This window comes from Drosophila mauritiana, chromosome 2R, assembly GCF_004382145.1.
Source record: "Drosophila mauritiana strain mau12 chromosome 2R, ASM438214v1, whole genome shotgun sequence".
Lineage (NCBI taxonomy): Eukaryota > Metazoa > Arthropoda > Insecta > Diptera > Drosophilidae > Drosophila > Drosophila mauritiana.
The window spans coordinates 16,033,815-16,051,648 of NC_046668.1; the positions used below are offsets into that span (position 1 = coordinate 16,033,815).

General features: G+C 44.6%; 5 protein-coding genes across 5 annotated transcripts; 3 read left to right on the forward strand and 2 right to left on the reverse strand.

Annotated features, from left to right (window-relative positions):
• Window positions 1-176: 176 nt before the first annotated feature.
• Window positions 177-3,658, forward strand: LOC117136282 (eukaryotic translation initiation factor 3 subunit C). The gene is made up of 3 exons (XM_033297116.1): window positions 177-284; window positions 501-628; window positions 691-3,658. Exons 2-3 carry the CDS (start codon window positions 536-538, stop codon window positions 3,328-3,330), a joined length of 2,733 nt encoding a protein of 910 aa, XP_033153007.1. The 5' UTR covers window positions 177-284; window positions 501-535; the 3' UTR covers window positions 3,331-3,658.
• Window positions 3,659-3,860: 202 nt separating this feature from the next.
• On the forward strand, window positions 3,861-4,326 carry LOC117136290 (TP53-regulated inhibitor of apoptosis 1). Its single transcript, XM_033297126.1, has 2 exons — window positions 3,861-4,126; window positions 4,181-4,326. Exons 1-2 carry the CDS (start codon window positions 3,980-3,982, stop codon window positions 4,298-4,300), a joined length of 267 nt encoding a protein of 88 aa, XP_033153017.1. The 5' UTR covers window positions 3,861-3,979; the 3' UTR covers window positions 4,301-4,326.
• A 324-nt stretch (window positions 4,327-4,650) lies between these two features.
• Window positions 4,651-5,247, forward strand: LOC117136289 (TP53-regulated inhibitor of apoptosis 1). The gene is made up of 2 exons (XM_033297125.1): window positions 4,651-4,818; window positions 4,877-5,247. Exons 1-2 carry the CDS (start codon window positions 4,672-4,674, stop codon window positions 4,994-4,996), a joined length of 267 nt encoding a protein of 88 aa, XP_033153016.1. The 5' UTR covers window positions 4,651-4,671; the 3' UTR covers window positions 4,997-5,247.
• Window positions 5,248-5,776: 529 nt separating this feature from the next.
• Window positions 5,777-7,043, reverse strand: LOC117136286 (complement component 1 Q subcomponent-binding protein, mitochondrial). The gene is made up of 3 exons (XM_033297121.1): window positions 6,741-7,043; window positions 6,276-6,620; window positions 5,777-6,217 (listed from the first exon to the last, which is right to left on the reverse strand). Exons 1-3 carry the CDS (start codon window positions 6,943-6,945, stop codon window positions 5,976-5,978), a joined length of 792 nt encoding a protein of 263 aa, XP_033153012.1. The 5' UTR covers window positions 6,946-7,043; the 3' UTR covers window positions 5,777-5,975.
• A 255-nt stretch (window positions 7,044-7,298) lies between these two features.
• On the reverse strand, window positions 7,299-17,761 carry LOC117136284 (semaphorin-1A). Its single transcript, XM_033297119.1, has 7 exons — window positions 17,667-17,761; window positions 12,727-13,239; window positions 12,288-12,381; window positions 10,372-11,054; window positions 9,289-10,299; window positions 9,033-9,225; window positions 7,299-8,969 (listed from the first exon to the last, which is right to left on the reverse strand). Exons 2-7 carry the CDS (start codon window positions 12,857-12,859, stop codon window positions 8,771-8,773), a joined length of 2,313 nt encoding a protein of 770 aa, XP_033153010.1. The 5' UTR covers window positions 12,860-13,239; window positions 17,667-17,761; the 3' UTR covers window positions 7,299-8,770.
• Between the last annotated feature and the right edge of the window lie 73 nt (window positions 17,762-17,834).

Genomic DNA, 17,834 nt, shown 5'->3' on the forward strand with positions numbered 1-17,834 from the left:
AGTCATAACAGTGACTTCCTTAGAGATGGGTTTGATTTCGGTAACTGTTGGTCCGCCACATACAAAAACAAATGTTTTGTTACATTTTTTTTCCTATTCGATTATTAGTAGAGAGTAATCATTTCTCAACATGACAGTTAATATAAAGACATATATCAAACGCCCCGCCCCGTGACTTTGGACAATATATATCGCCAACGAAAACACATGCAACCATCGCCCATCTCTAGTCTCTCTTTTTGATGTCTTGTGCATTCGACATCGTTTAGTTTTGCTGTAAAATAGTAAGTTTATTGTGAAATATCAAACGCCAAGTGGTAGTAAACACTGAAAAGACAAGGCAGTGAACCGATTTCTGCCAAGGCTTCGAATGAAACAACCAAATGTCAAGCGGAAATATTTGGCATACATTTTTGCAAAACGCCATGTTGGCCGCTCAAACATAACCTCAACAAAAGCAAAATCTTATGTGGCCCGAAACTAATAAATTGTGATTCCAGGCGCAGACAAACGGCCGCGTAGAAAGTCAACGAAGATGTCGCGTTTCTTTGCCAACGGGTCCGAATCGGAGTCCGAGTCCAGCGAGGAGGAGATCCAAGCGACCAACTTCAACAAAGCCAGCGCCTTCGTAAGTACCGCCCAGATGTGAGTCTCATCCATTACTAATCTATTCCTTTCCGTGGCAAACAGCAATTCAGCGACGATGAGGAGGAGGTCAAGCGCGTGGTCCGCTCCACGAAGGAGAAGCGTTACGAGAACCTCACCAGCATCATCAAAACCATTCGCAACCACAAGAAGATCAAGGATATTCCCAATACCCTGAGCAGCTTCGAGGATCTGACGCGAGCCTACCAGAAGGCACTGCCGGTCATCTCAAAGGAGGAGAACGGCATTACGCCGCGATTTTACATTCGCTGCCTGGCCGAGCTAGAAGACTTCATCAACGAGGTGTGGGAGGATCGCGAGGGCAGGAAAAACCTTTCCAAAAACAACTCCAAGTCGCTGGGCACTTTGCGCCAGAAGGTACGCAAGTACATCAAGGACTTCGAGGACGATCTGTCGCGTTTCCGTGAAGCACCCGACCAGGAGAGCGAGGCCGAGGATGAGGTGGTTGCCCTGGAGAGCGACGGCGGCGATGCTGGCGATGACAGCGACGCCGGAGTGAAGCCTACAGAAGCGGCCCCGAAAGCTGTGAAGTCCGCGCCTGCAAAGGCTGCGCCCGCCGATGACGACGATTCCGATGACTCCATTGATTGGGACTCGGACTCTGAATCGGAGACCGAGTCCTCTGACGATGAGAACCAGTACCAGAACATGCGCGAGCGTTTCCTGAAGCGTACTACCGAAAAGGAGGAAAAGGACGACGACAAGAGGAAGGACAAGCGTAAGGAGCAGAAGACCAAGATCCGCAAGCGCGCCGAGGACGATGAGGATGGCGAGTGGGAGACCGTGGTCAAGGGTCATGTGGTAGAGAAGCCCAAGATGTTCGAAAAGGACGCAGAGATCGATGTTCCCCTAGTGCTGGCCAAGCTGTTGGAAATTATGTCGGCTCGCGGCAAGAAGCGCACCGATCGCCGTCTGCAGATCGATCTGCTCTTCGAGCTGAGGGACATCTCCGATCAGCACAACCTGGGAACCGCCGTCTCCGTAAAGATTCATTTCAACATCATTTCGGCTATCTACGATTACAACCAGAAGATTTCCGAGCCCATGAAGCTAGAGCACTGGGCTCTGCTTCTGGAGGTAATGCAGAGCATGATGAAGCTCTTGCTGGCCAACGCCGACATTATTATGAGCGAGAGCGTGGCCGAGGAGCATGAGGAGTACGCTACGTCGCCGTTTTATGTGAGGGGATGCCCACTGGCTGCCGTGGAGCGTCTGGATGACGAGTTTGTTAAGCTGCTGAAGGAATGCGATCCACACTCCAACGACTACGTGTCCCGGCTGAAGGACGAGGTGAACGTGGTTAAGACTATTGAACTGGTGCTGCAGTATTTCGAGCGCTCTGGCACCAACAACGAGCGCTGTCGTATCTACCTGCGCAAGATCGAACATCTCTACTATAAGTTCGATCCGGAGGTGCTGAAGAAGAAGCGCGGTGAGCTGCCAGCCACTACCTCCACCTCCGTAGACGTGATGGATAAGCTGTGCAAATTCATCTACGCTAAGGACGATACGGATCGTATCCGTACGAGGGCCATCCTGGCGCACATCTATCATCATGCTATGCACGACAACTGGTTCCAGGCCCGTGATTTGGTGCTGATGTCTCATCTGCAGGACAACATTGATGCCGCCGATCCCGCCACCCGCATCCTGTACAACCGTATGATGGCCAATCTGGGTCTGTGTGCCTTCCGTCAGGGCAACGTCAAGGATGCGCATCACTGTCTGGTGGACTTGATGGTCACCGGCAAGCCAAAGGAGCTGCTCGCTCAAGGACTGCTGCCTCAGCGCCAGCACGAGCGATCTGCCGAGCAGGAGAAAATCGAGAAGCAACGCCAGATGCCATTCCATATGCACATCAACCTTGAGTTGCTTGAATGTGTCTATCTGGTGTCTGCTATGCTGCTCGAAATTCCTTACATTGCCGCCCATGAATTCGACGCCCGCCGCCGCATGATCAGTAAGACCTTCTACCAGCAGTTGCGTTCCTCGGAGCGTCAATCACTGGTGGGTCCACCAGAGTCGATGCGTGAGCACGTCGTGGCTGCTGCCAAGGCGATGCGTTGCGGCAACTGGCAAGCGTGCGCCAACTTCATCGTGAACAAGAAGATGAACACGAAAGTGTGGGACCTCTTCTACGAGTCCGATCGCGTGCGCGAAATGTTGACCAAGTTCATCAAGGAGGAATCGCTGCGCACTTACCTGTTCACCTACTCGAACGTCTACACCTCGATCAGCATTCCCTCGCTGGCGCAGATGTACGAGCTGCCCGTGCCGAAAGTGCACTCCATCATCAGTAAGATGATCATCAACGAGGAGCTCATGGCCAGCCTGGACGATCCATCCGAAACAGTGGGTATGCATCGTTCGGAGCCATCGCGTCTGCAGGCCCTGGCCATGCAGTTCGTGGACAAGGTCACAAATCTGGTGGACGTCAACGAAAAGGTGTTCGACATGAAGCAGGGCAACTTCTTCCAGCGCGGCAACATGGGTAATCGCGGTGACCGTGGCTACAACCGCAACCAGAACAACCAGGGCGGCAATTGGCTCGGCCAGCGGCGGGATCGCAACAACCGCAACCGTAACCAGCGCGGGCACCACAAGAACAACCAAGATAGGCAGCAGCAGCAACAGCAACAAGTCCAAACCATCGACGAGGAGTAGACGTTGCCGCAACCTGAGCCCATCCTCTCCAGCGAGCGTTAGCTTAAACATCAGCAAAACTTAAACAGATCAAATTTGTAGCACTTCGACTATTAAAATGGAATGGCCATGGACAACACGTTGGGTAACATGCTTTCAGGCCTCCGATTCGGTTTTCGACTGGGTCGGAGGTCTGTTTTTATCAACCGTTGTATCCATTGCATATTGTTGTAGCCAAGTCACACGAAAATTTGTTTAATCGCTCATTACGTTAAATGATAATACCAATAACTACATTTTGTATGAACCCAAAAGTGAAAAAAAAACATTAAAAACAAGAGACAGAAAATCAGCGACTTTTATCAGGGGGAGTTACCAAATTTTTACCAACAACTCGTATTAAATTTATATGTATGAACAAGAGTATCATTTTAGTCGGCTATACATGCATTTTGGATTTAAAAATTTAGAAAGATTAAGAATAATATTTGAATTTCGATTACAAGCTTCGTTTTTTGCAAAACTTTGGATATCGATATGCTCTTTTTTTCTCACATCTCTGAAACCTTTTCTTCAGTAGTACCGTTCCACGTACCTTTGTCACATTTTTTCGGAACTCTTTCTAATAGGCATTATAAATTAAAACCAAAATATTATACCTAGTAAACAAATGAGCAGCGTTGGCGACGATTGTAACGAACTGAAGCAGCAGTACGATGCCTGTTTCAACGGCTGGTTTTCGGAGCGCTTCCTAAAAGGTCAAACGGATGACTCAGCGTGTGCTCCGATATTCCGGGTTTATCAGGAATGCGTCAAGGTGAGCTAATCGGCTCAATAACCTCGAATGGTTTGACCAACCTGTAATCCCCAGCGCGCCATTAAGGAGAAGAAGATCGATTTACAGGAGATAGACCCGATCTTCGAGACCGGGCTAGAGGAGGATAATGCGAAAAAATCTGGTGCAAAACAGCAGCCGGCGGGCAAAAGCTGACCCCGTAAGCTGATCCATAAAGCCAACCTAATCCTCGCCAGCGTTCATTGGCTGCACACTCTACAAAATACACGTAAAGAGAATCATTTCGTAGAACTTTGACTGTTAATAGTATCATCATGAAACATAGTGTACTGATTTCGTTATAAGCAGTGTGCCTTTATTAAAATATATTAGATGTTCTTAAAGAATTGAAAATTCAAATTTCGATAGCGCGTTCAGTTTCAACGAAGCGTATATCGATATGCTGTAACCCACATCTCTGATAGCTTATCTTTAGTATGACCCTCGCACAAACCATTCTCACATTTTTTCGGCTTATTATTCAATAGAGAAATTATAACTGAAACTCAAAGAGCTCCACTCCACAAATGAACAGCATTGGCGAGGATTGCAATGAGCTGAAGAAGCAGTACGACGCCTGCTTCAACAGCTGGTTCTCGGAAGGCTTCCTTAAGGGCCAGACGGATGACTCGGGCTGCGCGCCGATTTTCCGGGTCTATCAGGAGTGCGTCAAGGTAAGACCAAGTTTAAAGTTTCATCATCCAGCTGGTTGACCCAACCTTTGACCTTTAGCGCGCCATGAGGGAGCAAAAAATCGAGCTGCGGGAGGTCGGATCTGAGTACTGCACCGGCTCGGAGTACGACAATGCGAGCAGTTCCGGCGGAAAGACGCACCCCAAGACCAAAAGTTGACCCGTTACGCAGCTCCAGCATCCTGGCAACGGCCTTGAATCCACAGTGGGCCAGAACCCGGGACACAATGACCTCACCGGTAAACAGCGCCGGCACCAGAGTGGAGGAACAGCCTAGGTTTACCACGTACCAGAAGCAGCTTTGGTTTAGTTCCATGACTCGTATCAGTAGAGCTATAACTTATGTAAATTATTTAGTGAATGTTTTATAATTAAGTTCAAAAAGCGAACTATAAAAATTGTTATATTCAGACAACATCCGTCTTTAAGATGTCGCAGTTCACATTATTGGTCGTACAACGAAATATATTAAATCCATCTTAATGACGGTATGACATTTTCGGTCTTTACGCTGATAATCTTGCTTATTGAAACCCAATTCATATAGGTCGTAAATTAATGGAGCAAGCAGATCAGAGTACTTTCCCACTAAAGTCACTGATTCAATGATAAGGTGAGGCCATTTCACCTATAAAAAGGAGCATCCAAAGCTTCAGCCGCACAATCTAAAGTTAACTTGCAAATAATCAAGATGCAACTGCTGCCAATCCTTGTGCTCCTCGCTCTCGTCTTCTGCGTCCCCTACGAAGGGTGGAGGGACCTCGGCCGTGTGACTACGTGCATGCCATATTAACGGCAGTTCTAAATGATCAGGAAACTAACCACAGGAAAATCTTTACGAAAAATCGATGCAACTACAGAACGAAAATAACCAAAACGAAAACTAGGGAATTAACGATGTATTTGTTAAAAACCAAAGCGAAGCTGATGCCGAAGTGGGTAAATTATTGGCAACCGTTTCTAGTTTTATCTGAAACATGTATAAATGTTTTCTGGCTTAAAAACTAAGTTTCACTGTCACAGTTAAACCAAAAACACAACTAATAAAAACTGTTTTTAGTGATGAAACTGCGACAGCAGACAATAGAAACTTAAAAACCTACACAACTTTATGCTTTAAGATTAGGTGGGACGAACATTCACTTGCCACCGGCAGTGAATTTGGAGAGCTTTTCCAGAAGACCAATGTAGGAAGTGTGCTCATGGGCAGTGGCTAGGTCCGACAGTTTCTCCGCAAACTCCTGACTGATGCCCTTCTCCTCCAGCAAGTTGATTAGCAAGTCGTACAAGTAACCGTCAAGCACGTCGCCTGCGACAGCGTAGACCTTATCGTTCCACTCGCCCTCGAAGATGGCCATTTCATCAATGGAGAAGACATCGTCTGAAAGGTAAGCGCGGTGTTATCAGTGAATCAAAAGGATTTCTGTTAAAGTACTCACTGTACTCGCCCTCCTGAGCTTCGCCTTGAAGGAAGCTGCAGGTAAAGGACAGTGTAGAGTTGCCCTTGATGATGTCCACCTCGAACTGGGGCTTGCTCCTCATTTCACCGAGATCCGGCTTGTCAGCATTGGGGTTAATTTCGGGCTCCTCCTCGCTGTCCACCGTATGGTTCACATTGAAGCTGACCACCACCTTTTCCTTATCCGTCTGCTTGGTGAGCTCCACATCGGCGCCGGTCAGTTTTACGGCGAATCCGTCCAGGGTGCTTGGCACCGTCTTGCCCTTTTGCACCTTGCGCTCGGCCACAATCTCCTCCGTGAGGAACTCCACCAGTTCCTTCTCACCTGGGGATAAACAAAGCGTTTAATTTTCAGTGTTTTGGTCAACATTTCGTCACCCCACGTTTGAGGTTATGTAACCGGCGGCATGGACCGCCCATGTAAGAATTTGGTGAGTTAACTTACATTTGGTGTGCACGTTGCAGCCGCACGTGCAATTAATGCTGGGTTTGTGGAGATTCAACACGGTTACATGATCGGATCCTCCGGCTGTTACCGGCTTCTTGGTCATGTGCCACAGGCTTCGGGTGAAATCGCGCTTGCCCAGGGATCCAGCACTGGAGCTGGCCAGAGCGGCAAATCGCATGGTCGCTGTCCTCAGGCTGTTCATTTTGTTATATAACCGTGAATTGGGCTTTTTACTTTAATTAAACAGAGAAATGTGCAACACGCCAAGAGTGTAATGCCTGGTGTGACCGTTGAATCTTATTCTGAAAATCACGCTGCTGATGTATTGTAGAGCCATATCCGAAGTTATCGATCATTTTTCGGCGCGAAAGGCTTTATCGTAAACTATTCAAATTATAAAACTCGTCTTTATTGGAAAACTTATGGATTTAAATAAATATAAACAAACCATATTTGCTGTAAAAATCCAATGTTTCATAAATCCGAACTTAAGACCAATTCACAAAATAAAGATTTTGTACATGACTTTTTAACCAATTAAAAGCCAACTTCGAGTTATGAAAAAAATGACGACTTTATTAGATTTACGAATTGCTTATCGGATGTATACAACAATATACACATTACAAGACATACACAGTAATAAAAACTAAACACCATGATGGGTTTTCTCTGGTTCTTGATCCTCCGAGCGGAAGACCCTTTCCTACACAATATTATCATGCTTGCAATCAGACTCTTTCGTCATATATATCATTGTTTTTCAACCAAAAGGCATATCATTTCATCTTTCTAAAATTTCAATAAAATCTATCACAATATGAGAAATTTATCATTACATTACGTTTTTTTTTGTAAGATTTAAAAATATTTTATATATAGCTTTTTTCGGGATTTTCAATTTTCAAGACTTTCTTATGTTAAGATTTAGACATTAGGAGTACATATACGTATAAAAATATATTAATTACGATGAAAATTGCATTTTACACGTTTTAAAAATAAAATTGCCATTGTACATTGTATTTATGCAACTTCTTTAGTGGGACGGACAACAGCTTAGAAGTTAAACATAAAATTATTAAAATGCGGATTTACGTTCATTGCCAACGAAGCTCACTATTTCCATGCAAAGCTTACAAGTTTAGCGTTAAGGCCTAGATTCGACACGATTTTATACTATTTATAAGGCTTGCTGTTGTTGCAGTGTTCATTTATTTTCGCTTTCTTGTGCGTATTTCCATCATGATGATGTGGGGGCTGCGGTGTCAGTTCTTATCAAACAGCCTCATAGAAGTTATCTTCGTTCCTTAGCCTAGTTCGTACTTTTAATTACATTCTATGTTCAATTCCTTATTGAGCTTATGTTAGATACAATTTTACGCTTTTGTTAGCCACAAAGCATAGAGCTTTAAAGTCTATGTCGCATTCTGTTAGTTCGCCACAAAACAAACTCATATAGAAAAATTAATCATTCAGTCTAACAAAATACTTGTTGAATATTCGATTGAATTTCGAGAAATAATTGGGGCTGGTCCGCTTCGGGTTCGATTTCGGTATGCATGATATGTGATTAAATTTGTACAGCTCTAATATTTGCACTTAAAGATTATACATTAAGGGTACACATAAGGGGCGACACAATCGGGCTGCGTAGCCAAGAGCCGGCACTCCTATTTTGGACAGCAAAGGTCGACGTCAGGGGAATGCGGAATGCTTCGGTGATCTCCGGGCTGTGGCAGCCCGCACACTACGTTGTCAATAAATTTAACTAAATTTTGCCAAAGAAACTAAGCTTACGCAAATTTTACATCAAATTAAATTACAATACAAGCTAAGTAAAAAAGACGCAACAGCTTCTGCTCCCTATCTTTCGGATGCGTTTCAAACGCATCCGACACTGTCGTTTACATTATTCGCGGATCGGGTGGGGGGTTACTATAACTAACAGCAACATAAACAATGAAAATATGTTTTAGAGTATAGAAATTCGACTAATTTTGCAGTTGGCTGCCGTTGCAAGCCCACTAGATGTAAGTGCGTTTCACTTTCGTCAGCGTTGACGTTTTGCAAGGCAACTCTTTTTCCAAATGTTCCGTGGAGTTTTTGCACTCATGACTGCGATCCTTTTCTAAATCCAGATTAGGTGTTTTTTGTGTGGTCGTGTAGGCATTGGAGCCCATTAACAGATTGATATCTTTGCCAGTATTTTGATGTTTAAATTGCCTGTTGAAACCATTTAATTAGAATTGACCAATATGGAATTCTATTTTCCAAGATAAAACTTACATTGGCTTGCCGAAATGATTGCGGTGACTTTCATCCATTTGGGCCTCCATCAGGCGGCTCTTAGCCTTCACACAGCATATTCCGGCGATGCCACCCACGAGGAAGGTAAAGAAAACGACAGTTGTAAGTAGCATGAAGCTGGGCGTTGAGGCCTTTTTGATTTCATCTACACTGGCCATAGATTTCTGGGGATCTGTCGAGGAAATGCGTTTATTAAACCACAATATTCCTAAAAAAAATAAGTGCTAGTACTAACCGTTCAAATTGGGCATAATATCGTCGGGATCCATGGACGTAAGGGTGATCTTGTTCAAACCAAAGTCATCGCCACCAGTTGGCTGTTGATCCAAGCTTGGCTGATTGCCCTGCGACGAGCCCACATTGGAGTACAAGAGTTTCTGCTCCTCTGTTGGTGGTGGAGCCATGGTAACAAAGCTTACTGTCTCCGCACCGGGTGCATCTCGGGGAATGTGGGGACATTGCGAGGCAGCGGCTTTCTTGGTGCTATTCAAGCTTTGCAGATAAGTCTTTGTTCCGAACTTATGCTGACTCGTAGCCAGGTTCTTGCATTCGTGTGTCTGTAGGTCCCAGGCGCAAATGGGATCCTGGAGACTTAGGCAGCCCAGACAGTCGACAATGTGAGAGCAATGGTGCAGGGGCACGCTAACCAAGCTGCCATCGCTAACCACAACCAACGAGTTCTTCGACGTGGAGATCACCAACTCCCTAATGGGCGTTCCAAGTGGAAGGACCTGCATCTCTGATATAACCACTGTCTTCAGGCGATCAACAGTTGAGTTCGGGTGAGTGCTCAGTATATTGATGAACTTGGTCACCTTGCCGTCGTCGGTGCCACTGTATATAACATCGTAGTAAGCTCCACTTAGGGACTTTACCTGCGGATGCACTGCGATCGCAGTGAGTCGGTGGTGCAGATTCACCTTGGTCAGTAGCGGACGACCGTGCACTGCCGGCACAGCCTCCTCCATCAACGGATGGTTCTTAATGAAATTAACCGCGATGCTGGTCAGAGTTCTAGAGTCCTCTACGCACTGTCCTGGACGTGGTTTCGGCACTTGCTCACGCTCCACTGGCAGCCAATGGGACTGTGAATCCTTCTGCGACTTGAACTCTCCATCAAAGGCGGCCAGTATATCATCTACATTAAAGGCGCATACGGCCGAGCCGGGAATGGCATTCACAGAGGTGGTGAAGACAGCATAAATCAGTGACTTGGATCCGCTCTCCACAATCGGACTAATGGCCTCTGTAATGGAGTTTGTAACAATTGAGATTATAATTTTTGTAAAGAATATTCAAAACGTATATTAAAACTTACGGATTTCGTCAAAATAGAAGGGAAACTCGCCGGGCACCGAGCAGTTGAGTCGCGCCTTCAGAAAAGAAGTCCAACTCTTGCCGTGGCTGTAGGGACCACCTCTATCGTTCTTGCAAACCCTGGCGACGCGCGAATAGACGGCCTTGCCAAAGTTCATGACTTCCATTGAGAGTTCGCGGAAGAAGAACAGCACGTAACCGTTGCGCTCGATGGCGCCAACAAAGTCCGGTTGGTTGAGTTGCTTGAGATCATATTGTTCGGTACGCAGGTTCTCCCTGTAGATGAGGGGATCTCCGCCCGAAAAGTCCGCCACGGTGGCGCTGTACAAGTGCCCGTCGGCGAAGGCGTACGTGCTGTTGTGGGCGGGGCTGTAGGGGCACAGGCCCTGGGCCTCCACATCCCGGCTAACTTCGTAGCGCATGGCGTGGGCGTGACCAGCAGAGCCGGCCTCCTCGGATGACACTTCCACCGGCGTGTAGTGACGACAGCGCGGCTTATACGAATTGGTGCCGCAGAGCAGCACCTCGCCATTGGGACGCAGTGCATAGACGCGAAGGTAGTTATGGCAGTCCCACTCGCGCTTCCCCTTAAGCGCACACATCTCCTGGTCGGCATCCGTGCTGTGCCACTCCAGACGCGCAATCTCCTTCAGGCCATTTAGGCTCACATTGTAGATGACGTCCCTGCAAATCGAGATAGAGAACAATTGAATTAGCAAATGCGGGAATTAATTCGCCGATGGCGTGTGCCTGCCCAGAATGTGGAATGGAATGGAAGCCAGCCAAGTACGGTGACCAAAAATAAACGACAAAAAACCCGTGAGTTGAGAGCTTCGTGCCAGGAGCATACAAATGTTTGACTGAACAGTGACGGTTAAAGTTATAGTTTTTAATAAGAACTATTGATAACTTAATATTTTAAACAATCAATACTACTTTCTTTGGCTTAAATACATTTGTAAATACAGCCTTAGCCTTAAGCAACGATTTTTCGACATTTCATTTTATTTTAGTAATTAAAAGCTTGTTAGCAAGTTTTACAATTAATAAACAACGTGTTTTTTCATTAGCGACAGCCCAGGGTTTTCTTTATTATTTCTTTACTCTGCATTAGAGCTTTTTCAAGACCACACTGCTATTATTTTGACCGCATCTGTTTTTACGCCCCGCCGACAATCATATCCCAAGGTTGCCTGTGTGCAAATAATTAGAACTTGTACACAATTGTATAATTCAGCTTTTTAAGTGGCTAATTATTGTTGCTGCTAATTTGTTGCTATGTTCTTTATGGCACCAGCAAGTCTGGGGCGCATGAAAAATATGATAGATCGAAAGCTGGTTTGCATTTGTCGGTCCATTTCAGATCGCCGATAGCTGACCATTAGTCACTCAAATGGTAGTTTGCGTGGCTCTCATGTAAATGAAGTCTATGTGTAATTATAAAAAGTATAATATCGAAATAACTATGCATTTAATAATTTTCAATTTATCAATGTATACACTTCATTGAAACGTGATAAATAAAAATGCCTTCTGACTTAACTCTGCTCATGAGCAATATAATTATATGGATGAAGCTGAGCAAGTGTTATTTATTCCAGACCTTTGTATCTCGCCAATGCCAAATCACTTCGACTTCCCGGAAAGGGAATGAGAAATGCTAGATTTGCACTTGCCACTAATGAAAAACGAATACCAATCCAAGCATCCAATAAATCGGTAGAGTATAGAGTAATGCCAAATGGCGAGCTAATTATTCCGCGAATCGAACGCTGTATAATTGTGTTTTTATAAATATTTAAACGTGTTCGTGCCAAGTTTATTTGCGCACAGGTAGCTCGCTCGGTAGCGGGAACTTTTTTATTGTTTGCCAGAAATCAAAGCGATCGTAAAAGAATGTAAAAGAAATCCACTCACTTGGCACCAACTAGAACAAACTCATCGTTGTGGTCCAAAATCTTGAAATAGTCCGTCGAGTTGCCTATAAAATGGGCTAGGACTTTGTCTTGTTCTGCAAAGAGAGAAAGAAGCAAAATGAAATGTTATTGACTGCTGCGATTATATAACTTGTGCTTTTACTCGTGTTTTGTTTTTGAGATGTTGCACAATTTCATTTAAATTTCTGTTTAACGCGATTCAGAGGAAATGCTAGTGCTTGTTGCTGCTGGCATTGCGAAAATTCCGCCTGATAAGCATAAGTAGCTTGGAAAATCAGAGCTTAGCTTACACAGCCTCGCTTTTGCCATTGATAAACCAGCAGCAACAAGAGCGGAAAGCAAAAGCCCAAACAAATGACACAAATAAACAAATAGTTATGAAGTTAGATTGGAGAAGGAGACTTCCAACTGCAACATACTTGTTTGCAAATCAGGCCGCACGTCGGGCATCCAACCTGCAACGATCGTCAGGCCGGATAAGGTGATCAGCAGTATCATGGGTATCGCATTAATTAGCATCGCCGCCGATGAAGGTCTGCTCTTGGAGCTCATTCTGCTGGCTTGTAGTAGATGCGCGAAACTAGTACTCCACTGCTCCTCCGAGTTCCGATGATTCAGCTGCTTTTTGCTCGTGGTGCCAATGGGGCTGCCTGGCTGGCTGGCTGGTTGGATGGCTGGCTGGCTGGCCTCTCCGACTGCTTTTAATCACTGACGCCTCGCATTCTGATGTCCGATGTCTGCCATTGTCGCCGATAGTTGTGCTGATTACTGGTGTTATTGTCGCTGCTGCTGCTGCTGCTGCTGCTTCAGCATCTGGCTATAAGTATTCGAGTGTCAGCGACAACGACCCAATGATTTACGCCCAGCAGAACAACTTTTTGGTTTTATTTTAATGCAATTAGCTGCTGGTGGCAAAAGGGAAAATGCAAAACCTGCAATTGAAAAAAAACGATGGCAAAAGGTGTGTTAGAAAATTATTAGAATTTTTTCAGTGAGCCGCGACGAGTGCAATATCATTTATCGAGCGGGCGCATAATCAGTGAACTTTTGACTAATCAAACCGAAACACAGTATGTAAGTTGGCCAAAGAGCACGTAGACAGCAATCGTGTTTGATTTGAAACGCATAAAAATTTTGTTTATGTCCGCCATAAATTTGTTTGTTTATCATTTGGGTTTCCCCTTTGTCTTGAATCTGCTTTTATTACCGAATCAGATAATTAAATCCACTTATATAACGGCTACTGGTGAATTCTGCACACTTTCTTCTCGCCAGTTTCTTTCCGGCTTACTTGTGTTTTGTGTCTTGTCTTTTCGGCTGTTTTCGTTATTTGTTGTTTTATTTTTTTACTATCATGAGTTTGAGCAGCGGACCGCGAACCGAACGTGGGCTAGACTCAATGAGCACTGAACACCGAAATGAGCATGAAATGCGAAAAAGCAAACAACGTAAGGCAACCGCCCACGCTTTGAGAGCCACTGGCGAGCAGTTTGAGCACCACTTGCTGCTGTCCCTCTCGCTCCACCTCCTTCGATATCCCTCTCAGTCTGCCTGTCTGCTACAGCCAATCCTCCCTATGTAGAACACATTCTGCAGGGCGTCGGAAAAACCCAGGGTGAAAAGTGTTTATCTTCCCATCTTCATGGACACTTAACTTCTGCTTCTCGCGCCTTGGACTCCCTTAAATTTGGAACCTACAAAACTTGGCTTCTAAAATGTTTTTAATCACACAGAATTTTTTTTTGGGCGTTTAGGATGATTTATTTCTTATGAATAAAGGATATTTTTAAGTTCCACTCGACTTACTCATTAAATTCGTTAATTTATTTTTAATTTTTTTATTATTTAATGTACAAAAAATTCGGCGCCATTTTGGCTTTAGTCGTTCGAAAATTGAAATTGAGGGAAGCCTTACTGTATGATTCCCAATCCCAAGCAATATTCCGCGTCCTGGCTGACGACATGTCGTGTTTTCCGAGCATGACTCATGCCGCCAGCCTGGTTTTCCTGCCTTTGTTGGGAATCACGTGCGGTATTTTCCGCCAATTTCCCTCCTAATCAGCGCTGAACTACGATTTTCAGGACGTGCCGCTGTCGCTCTACAACTGACTACTTTTCCATATTTTTCCCCGCGGCGAACACCGGACATTCGAGCAGATACATAGGTGTGTTTTCCTCATTCACACACACACGTAATTTCCATGCGTGTTTTCAGGTTTTCAGTTGGTTTTCGGTTTTTTTTTTTCTCAAGACGCACACTCGAATGTTATAGTTTCTCACGCACCCAAAAAGTCGGTGGGTTACACATGGACAACTTTTACCTACCGACGATTCGGATCGGTTTGGCTGGGATCTCCGATAAATGGCTTTATTGGCCAATTGAAGGTCGGTGGCAACAAGTAGTTGTTGTAGTGTTTCGCTCAATGAATTCGGTTGATTCGTGGTGGTGGTCTGCATCGTATCATCGTATCGTGTTCGTCTTTCATTTACCTAAGCGAAGGTTTTTTCACGGCTCAGCCGCCAGAGTTTTAAGTCACAGGTCAAGTGACCTGCGGCCCATCTTCTTGGCCGCTTTAATGCCCTCAAATGATGGGGGTTGGCCTCAAGAACCCACGTATGAGAAATGCCATAAAAGTGCATAATAAATAATATAAATTACATTTGAATACCCTCTTCAGCGGCACAATTTATCACTCCGTTTTGCGGCTTAGTGAGCGGAGAAATCAGCGAATGGTACCGACCGCCACTTGGGGTACTTCTTCTTTTAGCCCAGTGGAGCCACTTACAGAAATAATCAGTCATCTAGGAATAAAGACAGCTAATTAACACCTTTTCTGGAGCACCTAGATCTCAGCAACTTGGTTCTACTCTCTGCTGTAGTTAGAAAGGTCTTAGTCGTACCTATATCTATTCTTGACCTTAAATATTATTGCTACATAGGGTATTTCGCTTATCGAGGTGACCACACTTGGAACCGGCGTTTTCGTAAGTTTTCATTCATTTTTTTTTAGTGGCGTTCTCATATTTCACAAAGCCACACACTTGGGTTCAATGCCAGGAAGTCCGTTCCGCTTCTGGCAGCCCATAAAAATACAGATACAATTATGCCAGTTCCACAAAAAACTGACCGTCTGGCGCTAAATTAATGAGCTCACATTCGAGATCAAGTTACGAATGTGTGCCACTATTTTTGGGATAGTTGGGTGGCACGCCCGACTACCACCTACCCGCTGATAAGCATGGGTTTCGAAGAGTTGCGAGATAACAGCCTCATCAAGATAAGGGTGAAAAGTATGTCACGTTTGACACTTGTTGCCGCTCCCTTTTTCTACCTCATCTTTTTTGTTTTTTCCTGCGTGTGGGAAGCCCGACAAAAACGTGTTAAATCGAGATACGTTTTTTTCCGAGTGAGAGAGTAAACATCTAAGAACTGGCAGGGTTCCTGGCTACAGACGTGATCAATACAAAATTGATTTTAGCGTGTAGTTATTAGATATGTACCGCTTACAATCGTCCGCCCACGGTAGAAAACGTATGAGACAGTGAAGCCCCGCTGAGTTGAATTACAGCCCGTAATAAAACACTTTTGTCAGATAATGTCCAATTACAAAGTGATCAGGGGTTTATGAAAGTTCCTTATACGTTTAATAATCATTTACTTAAAGACCATCTTAACTACATTTCAATTACTTAAATGTATGAGTCTTGATATCCCAATTATATTTTCTGATAGGTTGTATCATTTAGCAGGACGTGGGAAAGCAGTTTTTCGAGCAAATCAGTTTTCCCAAGCAGGGTTGAACTGATTTTAAGGCATTTAGCTTCACCGTTTAGGTAATGAGCAGTTGAAATTGCATTACATACATTAAATTTAGCAGGTTTTTTAGTGATCTATCTATCTATCTTGTGATATGTCGCCTTCCGAAAGAATTTCTTAAGAAAACGTAGTAAAAAGACTTCCTTTGTTTGTATGAAACCCACTTGGGGATTCTAAATTGTTTTTCTTACTCGAAGAATGCCCACTGTACAACCCGTTTGTGTCCGTGGGCGTTTACATTAAGCCGAACGAAGTGGCAACAGGTGGATTCGAGTGGCGTGTAGTGGATGTTGCCTTTTGGAGCCCGACTGGCTGCCAGCTTTGGTGGAGCTTGGACTCTGATCTGATGTAATGACACTCTGCATGTAGTGTGTATATATTTTTTTTAATGAATAATTATCAATTGTGGAGTCTGTTTTCTTTTGTTAAACCGCTATCGGCGGAGGTTCATTGCTCTGTTCTGTTTTTCTTATTTTCCACTTATCAAATAAAAAAAAAAACGGAACAGACATGGTCTGTAGGATAGGTTTATCACCGGACTTCCGATGTTCGGTGAATCATGCAGACGAACCAGTTTACTAGATATTTAGATGATTCAGCCCATTTTTTTTTGTTTGATTTTTTGGAGAGGCGTAATTATGGCGCGACAAGTTTTTAGTTTTTCCTTTTTAAGTTTTCATTCACAAAACACAGAGGCCGCAAATGTGGGAGTTGTTTACGAGGGTCAATTTGGACGGTCTGCACCGCAGTGGGGTTAAGTGGGACGCGTTCCAGTTTTGGCCACTTGAAATAAGGGGGGGAAAACGCACTTTGGAAATTGGGAACACGGGCTGGAACTTGTGCATACGTCTGTATGTAAATGCAACTTCCATTTGCCGTTTACCGTTGCAGCTCAGTGGTAAATTGATTAGGCTGCTAATCGATTCGATTCTATTTCTTTTTGGACATCAGAACCATAAACCCGTTTTACTGTTCCACCGACCAGCGAACAGCGACCACCGCCTGTCTCGCGCATGAAAAACAAGTCCGATATATTCACCTGTAGCTACGCGTCACTTCTAAGCTGGCTAACTCTTTTGCTTCAGCTTCTTTTGCCACTTATTATCCGCTTCTCTTTTCGACTCGACTCGATTCGACTCAACTTAACTTTACCACTTTGGCTGCTGTTTACAGCCAACATGCACGCACACACACTCACACTCAATGATTTATTTTCTTGTATTACTTGTTTCTTATGTTGCTTTATACATGTTGTTGGTTTTGTTGTTTCTGCTGCTGCTGCTGCATGCGCATAAATTAAGGGGGCGAGAGCGAGAGGGCAGAGCAACACACGTCTGTACACAATGAAAACCTGTTTGTTGCTTTTTATGCTTCCAGTGCGTCTCTTTTGGGTGTGTTGTTGTTGCCTGGAGGTGAGAGACGCTATGCGGGGGTTGTCTTGGGGGATAGAAAACACTGTTTCGGGCACTCGAGCTTTGCACAAAATCCTTTTCGATCGAATCCTTTGCCAGCAGGCTGCATTCGATCAGCTTTTCAACTCACCAAAATTCATAAAAACATTTAAATAAACGATCAAATTAAGCGAAAAACACGGAACACGAAAAAAGTGTATACAACTTCACTGATCGACGGCCATTTTAAAAGTGACCGCAGCGGGCCTCTCAAAATATACCACACAAATATACCAAACGGAATGCTAGTATTGAATGC

Bases quoted from the DNA above. Each gene is read 5' to 3' on its own strand.
- LOC117136282 (XM_033297116.1), top strand. From the start codon at position 536: ATGTCGCGTTTCTTTGCCAACGGGTCCGAATCGGAGTCCGAGTCCAGC. The intron at 629-690 runs GTAAGTACCGCC...CGTGGCAAACAG, and splicing joins TCAACAAAGCCAGCGCCTTC to CAATTCAGCGACGATGAGGA.
- LOC117136290 (XM_033297126.1), top strand. From the start codon at position 3,980: ATGAGCAGCGTTGGCGACGATTGTAACGAACTGAAGCAGCAGTACGAT. The intron at 4,127-4,180 runs GTGAGCTAATCG...TGTAATCCCCAG, and splicing joins TTTATCAGGAATGCGTCAAG to CGCGCCATTAAGGAGAAGAA.
- LOC117136289 (XM_033297125.1), top strand. From the start codon at position 4,672: ATGAACAGCATTGGCGAGGATTGCAATGAGCTGAAGAAGCAGTACGAC. The intron at 4,819-4,876 runs GTAAGACCAAGT...TTTGACCTTTAG, and splicing joins TCTATCAGGAGTGCGTCAAG to CGCGCCATGAGGGAGCAAAA.
- LOC117136286 (XM_033297121.1), bottom strand. From the start codon at position 6,945: ATGAACAGCCTGAGGACAGCGACCATGCGATTTGCCGCTCTGGCCAGC. The intron at 6,621-6,740 runs GTAAGTTAACTC...GTTTATCCCCAG, and splicing joins CTGCAACGTGCACACCAAAT to GTGAGAAGGAACTGGTGGAG. The intron at 6,218-6,275 runs GTGAGTACTTTA...CTTACCTTTCAG, and splicing joins AGCTCAGGAGGGCGAGTACA to ACGATGTCTTCTCCATTGAT.
- LOC117136284 (XM_033297119.1), bottom strand. From the start codon at position 12,859: ATGAGCTCCAAGAGCAGACCTTCATCGGCGGCGATGCTAATTAATGCG. The intron at 12,382-12,726 runs GTATGTTGCAGT...CTCTCTTTGCAG, and splicing joins GCGGCCTGATTTGCAAACAA to AACAAGACAAAGTCCTAGCC. The intron at 10,300-10,371 runs GTAAGTTTTAAT...ACTCCATTACAG, and splicing joins CTTCTATTTTGACGAAATCC to AGGCCATTAGTCCGATTGTG.